The 17,089-nt window shown below is 34.4% G+C and overlaps 1 protein-coding gene across 1 annotated transcript; it reads left to right on the forward strand.

Moving 5' to 3' along the window:
* Positions 1-774: 774 nt before the first annotated feature.
* On the forward strand, positions 775-16,507 carry LOC123525592 (uncharacterized). The gene is made up of 18 exons (XM_053539983.1): positions 775-1,050; positions 3,105-3,159; positions 3,465-3,516; positions 4,136-4,362; positions 5,015-5,169; positions 5,740-5,864; positions 6,599-6,695; positions 7,327-7,510; positions 7,758-7,843; positions 8,641-8,765; positions 8,968-9,061; positions 9,717-9,894; positions 11,655-11,731; positions 12,485-12,624; positions 13,839-13,929; positions 14,283-14,463; positions 15,338-15,446; positions 16,003-16,507. Exons 2-18 carry the CDS (start codon positions 3,115-3,117, stop codon positions 16,152-16,154), a joined length of 2,118 nt encoding a protein of 705 aa, XP_053395958.1. The 5' UTR covers positions 775-1,050; positions 3,105-3,114; the 3' UTR covers positions 16,155-16,507.
* Positions 16,508-17,089: the final 582 nt, after the last annotated feature.

Here is a 17,089-nt window from a genome sequence, read left to right on the forward strand (position 1 = left end):
ATGTAATATGAGTATACTATCATCAAGGATCAGTTTAGATGCGACAGTCAACCTGTAAATTCAGCGGGCCGTGCAGCAATCAGTGCAAAAATGATATACTCATTTTCGGGTGGATCAACATTTCCGCATGGTAAACTTTCCGGAACGTATACAGTTTCGGTTCATTACAGGTAGTTGGTATGTTTTGGAAACACCCAAAATTAATTTAGTTTTTGAGTTATACCCAAATGTATGTTGATAAGTTGCAAACACAATTTATTTCCACTAGATTATGCTACATTAGTTTTCAGTTAATATCGAATTGCTTAATATACAACTGATAAAGTTTGTAAGAATAATTTTGCAGACCAATGACATGTACTCACCCCAAGATTGTTATATTTTTCTCACATAGTTACAAACATTGCTTCAGTTTGTTTTTTTTTTTAAAAAGAGTTAACCTTCTGAAAATATAGTCTCTAGAAATGTTTTAGCGTTTCTATATGGAAAATTATTACATACATAAGAATTATGTACAGTAAAACCTGCTTTAGCGGTCACCTCTATTAAGCAGCCAACCTGTTTTAAGCAGCCAGTGTCTCATTTTCCAAAATGGTCATTCATTCTATAAATTACTTGCATTAAGCAGCCACTTGCTGTAAGCAGCCGTCTTTTCCTACTCCCTTGGCTGGCTGCTTAAGACAGGTTTTACTGTAGTTAAGACTTAAGATTTAAAACTTAAAACGCAATAATGTGTATCTGGTCTGTTGATACAGGAATCACTTTAATGCTCAAGGGTTGATAACTTGTTTATTTTACTAGAAAAGATTTTTGTTATATTATTTTATTATTCAAATATTTATCGCTTAATGTCATAAAGAGTTAATTTTATAGTAATGAGTGTTAAAATGTAAAACCCAGACGGGTAAATTTTTTATATTTTTTGTTCGTCAAGATACACTCGGTTACACATGACAAATGTTGATGGCTGATCTCTTTTTATGCTTGAAATATTCGTAATTTCGTTCATGTATATCGTTTTACAAATGGAGGACTATTAGAAATATATAGGTATGTAACTTTATTTACTTAAAAAAGCATACATTAATTAATTTAAAAAATGTCACTGTAATGTTTTTATAATTAAATTGGTTAAATAAACTCTTGAACTCAATTAAACTATCCGTTTATTCCTGCCCTTATTAGATATCAGTGTACCATTCGGTATTCTTTAACAACTTGCCCATCTTCATGATCTTAAAGCGTTTAGAGTTCGACTTCAAATCAGCAACTGTTCATTTTGCCATTACTTTGCTTATTGCATAAGTATATTAAAGAAAATTGTGGAGTCATCTGTAGCGGCAGAATGCAGATCCCTGCAAATGGAAATTTAGCAATTTAAAGGCACAGTCAAAACATTAATCAATACCTGGTGTTGCCTAAAAAGATCTTTTCATACGTATACATACTGTTTATGACAGACTTTCTCTGTTACACATTATGGATAGAATTTAACTATTGTTACATAAGAGAACCATACGATAGACAGGCTACAGTTAAATATGTTACCTTTAATAAAAAGTCATCATCATCATCATCATCATCATCGTATGTAAAGGAGTGTTTTGAATTGCAGAAAAGTATTGCTAAAAACAGAAAAAACAACAACTCTTGTTCTATCGAATTAGCGGATATTTAAAACAGGTGTTCCTGTAGTCTGTCAAATATAGTAGATGATTATAAAACTTTGACGGATATTGAAAATCCTTTACATATACTATTTTTTGCTCTGTAAATTCGGCGCAAGATGATACTGACGCCATTACTCCAATAGAGTCATCAAAAGCTTCCGACCCTCCTCATATAAACCTTAGATAGTTTAAAGAACCCTCCACTAAACTATTAAACCCGTTTTTCAATTTCTTAACATTCCTTTTTCAAATTCATTTTTCTCGCATGAATGGAAACACTGGCAACAGGCAAGGAAGGAAATGCCATTGAACATACTATAGCCTACGCCATGGTATCCAACGGGAAATTATACCAGCACATTTAAACTGAAAGTTTCTCACCTTAAACACGCAGTTCGGCAAATGGGTACTATGCATATTGAGCAATTGCTTCTTTAACTTCCGTTGTACTTCAAATATATGTTCTCAATTTTTCCTATCGAAGAGACACTCGGTGGCATTTTCTTTCTGGTCTGACGCTATTGAATGGCAATAGGCAAATGTAACGCAAATATTTTTAAGCAGATCTGCCAAATCCTGGTATTGAACATCTTACCGCGACTTAAAATACATTTGTTTTTACTGATGTGCGGAAATATACCGTTTCCTCGAGGTGTGCGCGGGCTGCTGTAGCTTGTAGAGCATTATTGGCATTAGGAAGTATTTTCTCAGCTATCTTTCTTTTTTTAATTTTTAAATTTCGGTAACTTAAAAAAATCTTAAAATTGAATTTAAACTAATAAATAAACAAAATATAAGTCACACTATTAGTTAGTTTTCAATGAAAACTGACTGTCAGGTCCTTTGCATTGTTTTGGTTGTAAACTTGAATAATATGTATGTATGTATGAGGTATGTGATTTGTGTACATGAATTATGAATTAATGTTGTTTAAACCAACATACACTAGCATTGCATTTCTCTAAGAATTGCCTATGATATAGTAAAATCATAACAGGCTTTTCAAACTCTCAAAACTGACAAACAAAACTCATTATTACCAGCTTTTGACATTACAAACCTTACAACAAAATGCAGCTGATTGAATAACATTATGTCCATAATTCATTTGAGCCGCGCCATGAGAAAACCAACAAAGTGGATTTGCGACCAGAATGGATCCAGACCAGCCTGCGCATCCGCGCAGTCTGGTCAGGGTCCATGCTGTTCGCTAGCAGTTTCTCCAATTCCAATAGGCTTTAAAAGCGAACAGCATGGATCCTGACCAGACTGCGCGGATGCGCAGGCTGGTCTGGATCTATGCTGGTCGCAAACCCACTATGTTGGTTTTCTCATGGCGCGGCTCATTTTTTTCTTAATTTTCTGGACATTTGATATTATGTAATTGAAGAGTTAGCACACGTGTAAACTTTATCCATTGTTTTTATTTCACAGAACGTCCAGCATGGGTTTTTCGGGTGTCAGAATTATAACCGGGTTTCTACTGCTGGTAATATTTTATCATTAGTCTAACATGAGATTTTTATCAATTATTCTTTTCATTTCTATGGTCGATCGGTCCCTAATTCCAGACATAAATAGCAGAGATCTTACCTTTATAATGAAATAAACAATGATCCTTAAACATCCAAAAATAAAAAATGCCACTTTTTATATTTAGCTTAGGTTTCATTCAGTAAAAATACATTTATTTATTTTTCGGTGATCTGAACTGATATCTGTACTGATATTCAGTATTGGTGCCATTTTTTCTTGATCTTGTTCACTAATAAAATTCTATAAACTTTTCTTCAGAAATGCCTCTCAGTCAACGCACAGTCAACAATAAAAGACATAGATTTAAAAGGTAAATTATTTCGTGTACACTATTTAAAGGGGTTTTCAGAGTGGTCAACATGATAAATATAGGTTGTACTTTGTTACTTATAGCAGGATTCAGTTCCTGAAAAAGGAACAAGGAAGAAGGAGGGAAATCCTTCTACAGGGGACCAGTGAAACACATCAAAGGACAATAAATACGTTACAGAGATGGTTACCTATTTATTGGTCGTAGTGTTTCCGATTCATTATTTATTTTATGCGACGTACAATACTATTTCTCAGTAACATGACCTAGTATCAGTTCTTACGCCTATTAATTAGATAGTTATGTGATATAATACAATTGTTATGTGATCTCATAATTAAAACTTACAAAGCGAACATAAGGGTTTTGGGAACCAGTAGATGAGCTGAAAAGTGTACTTCCGGTTTACAAACCAATCCTATCTGTCAGTGAAGAAGTCCAAAAGATGTCACTAGGGTTTATTAGTTATCGTGTTTACTCTATAATCATGAGAATACATTGACTAATAATTATGCAATACTGAAATATTTTAATCAATGATATAGTATTATTTTCATGCTTAAATGATAAGAAGGGAAATGTAGTGCTAATATTTAGTGTTTTAGATTACTACTTACAGGATGGTTCACGTGCAGTGAACATCCTTCCAATCAGCTTTGGCTAGAGTTGAGAGCATATGACGCCTATGCGAATGCCACCAGACTGAATGCAATAGATGCAGAAGAAGAAGAAATTACTTCATGTACGGTGACCGGTTCTGGGAGGTTCAGTTCACCATTTGTTGTTTCTTCGAAAATCGACATGACAGATAATTCTGAAATATCAAACGTCTGTGGAATGACAATGGTATGTATTTGTTTTCAACTACGAATAAATTTGCCGAAAGTAAAACGCTTCGTAATGCACAGTAATCAAGACCTCTAATGTATGATCGATAGTTTTGGCAATATGTTCTATAATTCTAATTGTGCATTAATGAAATTTGTCAGACATTTGTACAATAATATAATAGTAAGCATAACTTAAAAGATAGCAAAAATCAAATTGTGCAAAGATATGATATCATTTATTTTAGGACATGAACCCATTGTTAAAAAGTCACACAAATTTCGTTTTTGTTTATCGAAAAAAATATCATTTATAAGGTGAAGATGTTGAATTTGCACTGATATACGGTCAAATACAAAACCAGATTTTTATTTTAAATTAATGTAGCATAAGACAGAATAAAGAAACCTTTATGTTTTACCACCGTTATCCTATTGAATAACGAAATTTGTGTGTTTGTAAATTCTAGACATTTCTGTACAATAAGTATTTTAAAGTGGTATTATTTCTAAGTAACATGTTTACTCTCGCATTTCCTTTTGTTCTTCTGTGTAGCCGCCTTAAAAACAACCAACATTTCTTGAATCTCTGTTGACAATAGTTCACAGTTACATCTCTGTTTGAATTGTCATCTATTAGATTATAATATAAGCCGCATTAATTTTTTCAGACGATGGTGAATGGACATAAGATATATAGCTGGCGGGTAAAGGCCTACACGTATCCAATACAATACTACCCAAACAATGTAGGATTTGTCCTCAGTCTGCAATGTAATACTTCGGACCTCGTGGACGGACGCGTGGAGACGGTTATTGATATTGAGTAAGAAACGTTTTACAGAATCACATGTTCATATTATTTTTGTTGTGGTTATCACGTGATCTTGTTGCATGGCCTAGTAAAGATCCCCCAATTTGGTAAGCCAAGTTTGCTTTGTTATCGGTAAATTGATCGTTGCACTCTGACTGGTCGAAGAGGATCTCTGTGTGCCACATATCCTATCTCTATATATCACCGTACCTTCTTAACTACAACCAAAAATAAATATTTATTTTTATATACATTCTTAATAACAACTATTCTATTTTTTTTTCAGAGTATAGATGGACAAAGTTTGATTCGTTTGAAATGCGTAAACTCGTTTTGCTGTCGTCCAAAAAATTACCTATATAGAAAATATACAGATTTTTTCAGTATGTAGTTGCGTGACTCTAGTTACCTCCCTTGACGGTCCGTCCACTGAAATGAAATGAAAGTGCTCATTACGTCACGAGTTCGACTAGTAGTTTATAGTCACCTAACTAATGATATAACCTGTGGCAAAATGTAGTGATGTAGTCATGTATGTTAGTTGAATTAGTCATCATTCCGTTATTTTTTCGTCTAATTCAGCGTCTCCAAACTGGTTGTTTCTCCCTTGGACCCTACTAGTGTTACGGGGGTAGATTCTATAGCAACAAATGCTAACATTATATTCTCGGCATATGTGTATCCAAATGGAAGATTAACTCCAGCCGGTAAGTTCTATTAAATCTTTAATTTATGTAGGAACATATCTTCCGACAACCAATGCATGATACAGATAAAAATACCCCTCCTTAAGTATCTGATAGAGTCATCGATGTTTTTAATCAAAATCCGAAGAATTTGATTTCATTGTAGAAATGTGTCGTAGGCTGTCAGTATTTTTCTTGTTGGTCATTAACCTCTATAAAAAAAATAAGCACACCAGTTTGAATGTCGAGTGCAAAACTGTCGGAGTTGGGTTCAGCTTTTGGTATACAGTCAATACGACTATGAAGCACAGCAATTTACACCTACTGATACTGGTGTCCTTCCTTGTGTTACCTAATGTGACAAATTAGGAAGAAAACTATAAATGTTATAAAGTTTTTTTTTATCTCGGATTTTTTCGTTCCTGGCATTTGCCCGCAAAATCCCCCCAAAATACATATTCTTGTAACAAACTTTGACCGACAAGTAGAGTAATTTGGGCAAACCTAGAGTAGAAATTGTTACAATAGAGTTGGCTTCGAACTTGGCCTCTGGAAAGCTTCAAGTAGGATTTTATAACAGTTATGGACCTGTATTTCTTACGGACAATCCTTCATTTTTCGGACGTAAAGTAGTTTATCGCGCACATGACTTAAAAACACGGGAGATGACGTATACAGAGAATTAAGTTACCGATGGCGTAACGATTCCACTTGCAAAAAAAGTAGTTTACTTAGAAGAATATATTGCATTGCAGAACTACAAGATGCGAAGGGTATCTATGCATACAACTGTTATTCAGCGACAAGCCCCAACATGGTGGCAGACAGGCAGCTGTTCATAGATGAGGATGGGTAACTCAATTCATAATTTGCATTTGATACTTTTAATTGATTTTGTCACTCTAAATAGCACAGCAATCTCCACACAATACACATGGTTTCTTTATCAGTTGTGTTCTTTAATTAATAAAAGAAATAAAATGATCCGCACCATGAGAAAACCAACATTGTGCATTTAGGACCAGCATGGATCCAGACCAGCCTGCGCATCCGCGCAGTCTGGTCAGGATCCATACTATTCGCTAACGGTTTCTCTAATTGCAATAGGCTTTGAAAGCGAACAGCATGATCCTGACCAGACTGCGCAGATGCGCAGGCTGGTCTGGATCCATGCTGGCCGCAAATGCACTATGTTGGTTTTCTCATGGTGTGGCTCAAATAATAACCTGTATACTAAATTACCAGTTATGAACTTACACACAATGGAGATATACGTTCATATGGAACTGCATTCTGTAACTGATGACGTCAAAGAATAACGCGCACAACTCACCTTTTGATCGAATATCAACAGCTTTGTGTAGTCATTTGATGTAGCAATACCGCTTTCTATTCTTCGACTCAGAGGGAATAACTATATCGCTCATCTTTTGAAAAAAATGTCACATTGCTTTTAAACTATTTTTTTTATATTTTAAATTAGATGTTCAATCTCTGGTGCAACGTACGCGACGTCAACGTCGTTTCAACAAGTTACTAATACCGGGGATTATATCAAGATAGAGGCGAAATACGCAAAGGCGGTTCTTGTCAATAACAAAAAGAAGATATATGTAACTTGCTCTTTGGGCAAATGTACTGCTTTGGACGAAGTCTGTTGTTTAGATGTAAGCAAAGTTAAACATTAATTACTTTTTACGAATAATGTTGTTTCACTGCAATTGTTTTGTAAATCAAGTCCCACTTTTGTAGCAGTAACGATTATATATCTGGCAACATTACATTTACGGTTACGGTGTCATTCGGCTTATATCTTGACTTGTGTAACACGGATTAGATAGAAACAGTAAAACTGAACGATTTCGTTCAAACATGTAAATCTTCATTATATTTTTGTTCTCCTCTCGATTTCAGCCGTGTTTTGCCAATACTAATAATGCTGAGTGTAACACGAGAACAAACACGGGCGTCACATATTCAACAAGTTTTACCGTGCAAGAGTAAGTTTGTACATATTTGGATGTTTCCATGATTTCCGAACTATATTCAAGCTATTAAACATATTTAAAAAGTTACTGATAAGCTGGACACGATAAGTTCTCTTTCTGCGACCAGTGTAGATCTTGATCAGATTGATATTGCAAGAAATATTTTAAACCTTATACTGTAAGCAAAACTGTAGGCAATACCGTAAGCAGAACTGTAAGCAATACTGTAAACCATACTGTAAGCGACAGCATATTGTAAACAATACTGTAAACAATACTGTAAGCAGTAATATAAGCAAATTTGTAAGCAGAATCATAAGCAATACTGTAAGCAATACTGTAAACAGTACTATAGGCAATACTGTAAGGAAAACTGTAGGTAATACCGTAAGCAGTACTGTAAGAAATACTGTAAACATAAACTTTATTGTTGGCAGGTCTGGGAGGAGTTTTTCTAGCAATATCTAAGCAATACTGTGACTAGTACTTTAAGCAATACTGTAAGCAATATGTTAACCGCTACCGTAAGCAATACCTAAATCACTAATGTAGACATTCTAAGCACTTTAAGCTGTACTGAAGAAAACATGTAAGCAATAATGTAAACAATAGCATGAACAATGCTGTAAACAATGTTGTAAACAATACTGTAAAATATTTCAAGCAGTACCGTAAGTAATACTATACCTAGTTCTTTAAGCAATATTTTAATTGATATAGTAAGCAATAAGTTTAAACAGTACTGTTATCAATACTTCGAGCAATACTGTATGTATTACTTTAAAAACAGCCTTGACATGTTCTTTCAGCCGAAACGCACATCAGTTGACACCAGCTACTGCCAGCGACACTACAGAAATAACATCCATAAATGCGGGACAAGTCTTCAGAATGATTGCATTTAACGCACCAGGAGGGATCGGGGGAAACCAAGGTAAAGAAAGTCACTTAAAACTCGTGAATAATGTCTGCTGTAAAGTAACAGTTTTGAAGAAATTTCAGGAGTAGACTGAAAATAAGATTAGATATGTAATAAAAATACATTCGTTTCCGTAACAACGAGAATGCATCATGTTATGAAATATTTAATTTGTATGTTTCCAGTTTTTGTGATTATTTTATGGTTTATGTTGCAGATCTGCTAAATGCAAAGGGATTCTATATGCACACCTGCAGATACGCAACGAATGCACAGATGAGAGATTCAACAACTTTCGTTGATGCAAATGGGTAAATAAATTCTATATACTCCTAGTTCTGTCCCTTTTCAATGCCGTTAGATAATTAGAATGTGTTTTCCGGCACTTCTCTACCTTAACCATTTTAATTCTGTTAGTTACTCTTGTGACTATAACCGTTTTGATGCTGCGAGATGAGGGCAAAATTTAAGTTCTAGGACTCCTTCTTCTGAGCCTTAGATAAAATGAACATGTTCGACTTTCCAGCCTTTAATAAATCACTCAATAAATGCTACGTGAAAAATTTCCAGTATATAGTACACATTGAATAGATCGTTACAATAGTAGTAGCAGATGTCAGACATATACCCATATGTCGAAAGGATCAAACGTTTTCATAGCTGAAGCAAAAAGCCATATATAATATATATAGTTAACGACTGTAAATAAGAACTAGGGAATCAACTGTCCTTTCGCCGATCCGTCCAGTTTTAAAAATGTATATCTTTATTTCAGTGAAAGTAATCATTTATGCCCGACAAGATGTAGTAGAACAAAATCGATCAAAATATGGCTAACATGTGCCGCAATGTCTATAACTTTGCTGCAAAGCAAAGCAAATAGATAGACTTCACATACTTTGCTAGTGTAGTATACTCTGGAAAATGTTATCGGTACAAAAAAAAAATCTTATTTTTATGTTTTAGATGCCGGGTAGAAAACACAAAACTTACATTACAATCCGATTTCTTCACCGACACTACGCTGTCATCACCGGACACCTTATTTGTCACAACATCCGGATTGATAACTGTAGAAAATGTTGGAAATATTCGGTTCTGGGTCCGCTGTAACACTGGAAAATGCCTTAATTATTGTTCAACGGTACGATTGATTCTTTTTTTTTTGCTGAATGTCTAATAATATAATTAATTCCGGCTTCGGTATCTGTACAGTATAATCAATGTCGAAAGTGAATCTCTTACAAATAATGCAGGCAGTTGAGTGCTTTATACTCATTTTTTGCAGGCAAACTTACATTCACAGGTATCTTATGTCAAAACCTTTTGATTACTAAATGTTATTTCTTATTTTATTCAGTAGGTAAAGATATATAAGCAGAATGAACAATCAGTAATGTACCCATAACAACAACAGGCTAATGCGATTGCAGCATTCTCTTGTTTTAAGTTAGTTCTGCATGTTAGGATCACTTTTTACAATGTAGAATTCGATTAAACAGTGATATTTCAAAACTTAAGAATAATAAGAACCTTCCTACAGTTGTTAATAAACATATGGATTCTAATATGGTGAAATAAAAATATTTATTATACCTCACATAAATATCCAATGCAAATTTCCCATTAGTTTAACTTGAATAATATATCATATTCCCCAGTAATTTTATATCTCATGCGCAAAATCGTTATTTTTAGTTTCTACGCATGTGATATGATACATAATTTCATATCACCTGCGCAAAAGCGCTATTTTGTTTTTCTGCGCATGTGATATTATTTTTTCATATCTCCCGTTGAGTAATTTCACTGAGTAAAAGGCTTTAACGTTAACTTTTCAGAAGATGTGCTTTTATAATTTAGGATTAAATTTCTTTCATTTGTGAATCCGGCCGATTTTTCTTTTATTAATGATTTGTTCTACGTGCCAAAAATTTCGAAAACAACTTTTTATCAAATATTGAATCGAAACTATTTCCATGAGATTGGAAATGATCTAACTAAGAAAATAAGTGCTCACACATATATGTTTCGTTTAGAAATATTAAAGTTATAGCCGTTTTTCGAATGTTACTGCTAGCGATTTCATCAGCGTCACAATGTTGAAATGATAATGCGCATACTTTAACATAGGATTCAGCGGTATGCAAACGTCTCGACTAAATCTATAAAAAAATGTCTTATTAGACAGAAGAGTTGCCATCCGAGTGCTAACAAGCCAGCACTCCTTAATTCAGTCTCCATGGTAATTCGTTTTTAACGTTAGATAAATCATTTCAATCATTATGTTGATTTTACAGTAAATGTTTTGAACTTTAATGTCATTTCGGTATAATAAAATAAATATTGCATTCCTGAAGTGTGATATGAAAAATGTTTACCCCTCGAAATATGAATATAGACCTCGGCTGGCGCCTCGGTCGATATTCATATATCTCGTGGTGAACATTTTTCATATCACCCTCTCAGGAATGCAATATTTATATAATGTCCGTGAGCTTGTTTTTGAGATATTTGCCCACAGAATTTCAAGCTGATTATATCAATATTAGAATCATTTAACCTGTCACATCTGCAATTACAAACTTTATCGTTTAATATAATTACTCACGGGTTGCAATTAATTTATGAAATGATTTTCCTCTCCGTATACCAAGTCCAGGCTGCTCTACGTCATCCGGACAAATGACGTCACGTCATTACTTCCGGTTTATCAAACGTGCTTGTCCGTGTGAGCTATTTTACGTCCGAAGATTGCTGAATTGCCTAAAGTTAATACGTCCTAACGTTAATACGCAATCGAGCGAAAATTTTCTAGTATTATGACGGATCAAAACACAAATGTATTTATCATAGCTTTTCAGAAAAAGTAATTGATAAAGATTTTGTATTTTGTTTGAGCAGAGATGTGGAGCGACTGACATCAGTGACTTAGTTGACCTTGGATACCGTGGACATGAATTTACTATATCCTTCTTAGAGTAAGTTCTACCATAACAGGATACTTTGAGAATAGAAACAACTTAATTTAACATATATACTGATATTGCCGCAGCAGCTGTTTTTTTATTGTAAAACTAAGATAAGATGCTAATTTTCATCATGGACCTAGATTTTATGATAAAATTTTACATTTTAGACAAGTTTGTGGTAAAGTTGAAACAATGCAGTTCTAATGTTTCAAGTTTATTTACCACAGTTTCAGCTAGAAAAAAATGTTCTTCTCTTACTTGATGTGTTGAAGACCGGTCATATATACATGTTTTTCAATTGCTGCCTCATTATAAAACATTAAGTATCTTTACCTTAATGAGATTGTTGGCATTGCCAGATATGTACAGTCACACCTGAGCCAAAGACCACATATAAGCAAGGACCACGAGTTTCATTTCTAAAGCAAATATTTTTACTTTATTTTGACCTGTGAATAGAGATCACCTGCACATTAAGACCACATTTTGGTTTTCCGAAGCAAGGTCTTTGTGTACAGGTTTGATGGTATCAGTGACCATGTGAGTTAAGGTAGTGGAGTCGGAATGAGAACTGACAATTCCCTGTTTGCGATTTCGGCATTTTTCGGTTGTTATGCAAACTGATTTTCTGTTTTGGCCAAAGGATCCGAGTAATGCCGAAAACGCACTCGGACATTACGTAATTGCACGGAAATTGCCGATTGTAATTACGGATCCACTACCGTAAGTGGATAGTAACTTACCAACTGCATCATGTTTCAGTGTGTTGAATGTACCAGCTTTAACAATAAACATTCAAGGACCAAATGGACAAGCGCTTACCGGCAACAGTGATCCGGTTAACGTTGGAGACGGCGTCAACTTTGGTGCGGAGGTCACGCCTGGTGGAACAGGGACTGCTAGTATGTACACTTTCAACTTTCAATGTCACACCTGAGAAAAGAATAACAGTTCTCTAGTCATCACTTTGGATTTTTTTTTCATCCAATTTTGATCTTGCTTATTCCAGTATAGTATACGTTTAAAGTTCAAAGACTTCCGGTTATTGAGACAGATCAAGTGTTACCGCCACATCCGAACGCTTATTTTGCCTATCAAACGCACGTATTTCTGGCGCACTGTACTGGCGTTTCCGATGCTTTTACCCAGGCCGGCAAAACCCATCTGGCACCGATTCCAGATGACTCATGCTGTCAATGACAACTTACGGTTGCGTTGATTAGATCTATACTGTTTATGTATATTTAGATAAAAATCAAATCCTTGTTAGTTGCTCTTTGTTCCATATAGTATATTTTTCTGTTCAAAATAATTTATTTAACGGAAAAAAGGACAAAGCATTTCGCTACAAATGATAATACTAAACCGGACCTATGTTGTTGCAGGTCTTTGAAACACCATGACCGTAAGCAAGAAAAGCCACTGGTTGTAGATGCAAATGAGAATATCCGGCTCTGGTGGTAACGCAAAAAAAAAGTACCCTAACACCTGATACTCAAATCTGCATCTACAGCTTATGACAGGACAGTTAATCATTACAGAATTAAATTATTTTTCTGGTTTTCATGAACGTGTAAGCCTTTCCGAATAACAAACACATTGTATAAATTAAGCCCCGAAGGTGGTCAATATTGTCCGTAAGAATCGAAATAAAATAGACTAGAAATAAAATGATCTTTCGATAGACCGTGATTCTGAATTGGTTATTCGCTGAACGCGGAATAATTTACTCATGCACTTTTTACTGGGACTGCCTGTATAAAATATGAACTTGATAATAAGTTCGTCTTCAGATTTGTGTCTATATGTTTTCAACTGATGTGACAATGGTTCCTTTAAGAAACTGCATCTTTAATATACGATATAATCTCATGTAACACTAATCATGCTGGGCACGAATGATTAGATACCTTTCCGACCAGTGTAGATCATGATCAGCCTACACATCCGCGCAGTCTGATCATAATCTGCACTGTTCGCCAATCAGTCAGTATCTTTTTGGTAAGCACCCCTTTTAATAGTTAATGGCTCTGTCCAGATTGAAAGATAACAAGTTCATAATAGAAATTTAGCAGGGCAAGGGTTAATTTCTAATATTTGTGATATTTATAACCAGGTGCTGCCTTTGTGAATGCTAAAGGTTTCTTTGTCCATAGTTGCTACGCAGTGAAGAACAATGAGCGACAGATGTTTATTGATGAAAATGGGTACGTGGAATTTGAAGCAATTTTCACAGATATGGTGAAATTTTCAAATATTTTCAGTTAGGCAGATAATCATTAATACGTCTATCTAAATTAGAGATAATACGGTAGTCAGATATTCGCATATAGCATACTGCAATAGCCAATATGATTATTGTGTTGGTTTTTTAGTAATCATTTAAAAGCATAAAAGTCATTATGCTTCTTTTGTACATAACACGAGTATTAAAAGAAAAATGAGCACTTGTCAACTTGATATTCATGTGAATTTGAATTAAAGTCAGAATAGCGTTAAGGTTTAAAACATATTTATTTGAGTTACAGAGACTGGAGTGATATAAATTTGTATATTCTAGTTGTCCAGTTCCTGGCTCACCATACCGAACTTCTAAGAACTGTGTCGATGCGACTTTGGTTCCCGGCGTGCCTCCGTTCAAAGTGGACTGTGGAAGTTTTATCGTACCGGAAGATGGCAGTGTTACCCTACCTTGTAACATTAGTATCTGTACTACCGAAAACAATATATTCTGTGAAGATGTAAGAAAATAAGTACATTTGTCATTTTTAATTATGCTGTATTCTATAGGGGCCTACGCATCTGAACTCCAAATTATAATTTCAAATCAAAGAAAAGGTCACTGTTTGGAATATATTACGTATTATTTCTCAACCAGACATATCGGCAATTTTGCTGTCTGAAAGAACTTTATTTATATATTTACTCTTCCTACTTCTTGTACCGTATGCAAATTTTATACAAAAATCAGTTGTTTGGGGTAGTGGTTAATAGTACAGGTTTTGACCCCGAGTTATATGAATGTCTGATTTATTTCTGTCCACTCTTAACAGTCAGTTTGCCCCTTTCTCCTTAGTCTGGGACTATTAACTGGAAACTCAGCACATGCGAAGAAAATATATGAGACAAAAAATTTAACCCATAATAAACCAACAAAATCAAAAGAAGCGGAAACTTCTAAGAATCGCCTTCACTAGAATATTTAAGCCTTGTGACCATGACCTATGATGCTACCCGTACTGATTTTAAATTTAGAAAAATAACAGTATTTCGTAAATTAATTTTTAAAATGATTTATTGTAGTTTTCCCTTATTTTCAACTGGTTTATACTTTACAACAAATTACATAAACATCGCAAGACACATGTTGTAGTTGTACGCTGTAATTACAGTGGTAGATGCCTTAATTGCTCAGTATAACTAGAAAAAGCATCATGCCTTTCTGAGATCACATAGTAAAATTGAAATATTTACGTTACTTCAGAAACTGAAAAATTCATCTAGATCTAACAAGATATTCAGCAAAGTAACAAGGCCTGAATATCTGTTTCTTTTGACTCTTTGTCCAGTATTGAATATTACCCTAACATTTATTGTATTTTTCTTGTAAAACAGCGATGTGCTGCAGGCGCGGTCCAGCCAGATTCAAACGTTGTGGACCTTGGTGTAACAACCACTGCGGCTTTCAATTCCCAAATACGAGACGACCGCAGAACTGCAGTCAGTGAGTCGTTGTCTTTTTTCCCCTCTGCTAGAATATATTATGATTGACGCTTTTCTCTATAAGGAACGTTATCCTGTAATAGCAAGTTTTGGTAAAATTTAGTGGTTTCTGACCAACAGCTAATTTTACATTCTGATTGTCAAATAACTTTTTGGCGTATTCATATAAAAATATGACATAACATATTCTACTTTTGTTGTTAAATAGTTAAATGCGAAATTATATTTATTACATGCTCTTTTCTGTAGACCATGGATGTGAACGCTGAAGAATATATAACTATGAACGGAAAATGTCTTAGTAAAGTGTACTTCTTTAATAACAAAATTATATATTGTGGTTATCACGTGATGTTTCACGGACAAAATGTGAACTTTTTTGTTACATGCACAAAACATGAAGCAATGTTAGAATAAGGTTTGTTCTGCATGTAAGTTCAAAATATTTTTACAATATATTACAATATCTTTTTTTTTTTTTTTTTTAAAAATATTCGCCATTTTTGCACTTTCAATGAAGTTAACTACGTAGTAATGACAATCTACATTATTTTCAGGATCGGAGGAGCTGCGGAATATTATTACAGCAGTATGTGTTGTGGCTGCAGTGCTCATACTTCTTGCTGTAACTGTCGGGACTTGTATTGTCGTGAACAGACAAAAATCTCTCGCAAAACGTAAACTCGATGGCAGAGATTATAACTATTAATATTGTTCTAATAACCGTAGTGTACATATTGCTATTAACCCCATTTTTCACAACATTTTTTACAAAAGACAACATATTTTTCACCAAACTTATAACAAATGAGGTTTCGTTCAGTACCAGCCATGTCTTCATTGAAAGTAGAACAATATTCCATTTTCAGTTTCTTCTCCATTTCCATTAAACGCTTTTTTTTTTGCAGAATTTTGATCAATCAATTTCTCGTGTAATAGATGCTGATTTTGTTATTTTAAATACGACTGCAGAACATTAAGTTCGGCTTAACAAACACTATATTGCTATACTATTTTGCTATTATGTTACAAAATGATTTAAAATAAATAATATTCAACTAATCTTTATGTTGAAATCTTCTGCATCCAGATGACATCAATTTAGCACTAAATGCACAATACCGAACACTATCAAAACACAAGCTAAAACTTAAGCTCCAAGATGTTAATATACTGTTAATGGACGCAACCATCAGAAAATAAAAATAGCGCCAATTAAGTTATGCTAGCCGGTAATGAACGCATTCTAGCAGAACGCGCACGTGACTTTTCATAAATTCTTGAGAATTCTGACATTGTATATATATGGAGAGTATTTAACCTTTATCCTGCTATATTTCTAAAATGGACTGCTCCGTAATTCAATTTGGGCAGTACCATTTATTATTCAAAGGGGTGTTCACTGAAAATTTACGGACTGAACAATGAAATGTGCAGACCATGATTAGCCTGCACGGATCTTGGTCCGCACTGGTCGCAAAGGCTAAGGGTTAATATATGCCAAGTTCACTACCTTAAACACATGTGCAAATCAAGGATTTGGGCTAGAGTAAAAATATAAGGTAAAGATATGCCAGAGGAGACTATACATGTTCATGTATCAAGAAGCATAGAACAAAGTCAGTGAAAGTTAAACCACCATTA

Source organism: Mercenaria mercenaria, chromosome 3, assembly GCF_021730395.1.
Source record: "Mercenaria mercenaria strain notata chromosome 3, MADL_Memer_1, whole genome shotgun sequence".
In the NCBI taxonomy this organism is placed as follows: domain Eukaryota; kingdom Metazoa; phylum Mollusca; class Bivalvia; order Venerida; family Veneridae; genus Mercenaria; species Mercenaria mercenaria.

Excerpts from the sequence above, each read along its gene's own strand:
- LOC123525592 (XM_053539983.1), top strand. The coding sequence starts at position 3,115 with ATGGGTTTTTCGGGTGTCAGAATTATAACCGGGTTTCTACTGCTG. Across the intron at positions 3,160-3,464 it reads TAACCGGGTTTCTACTGCTG|AAATGCCTCTCAGTCAACGC; the intron begins GTAATATTTTAT and ends ACTTTTCTTCAG. Across the intron at positions 3,517-4,135 it reads AAAAGACATAGATTTAAAAG|GATGGTTCACGTGCAGTGAA; the intron begins GTAAATTATTTC and ends TACTACTTACAG.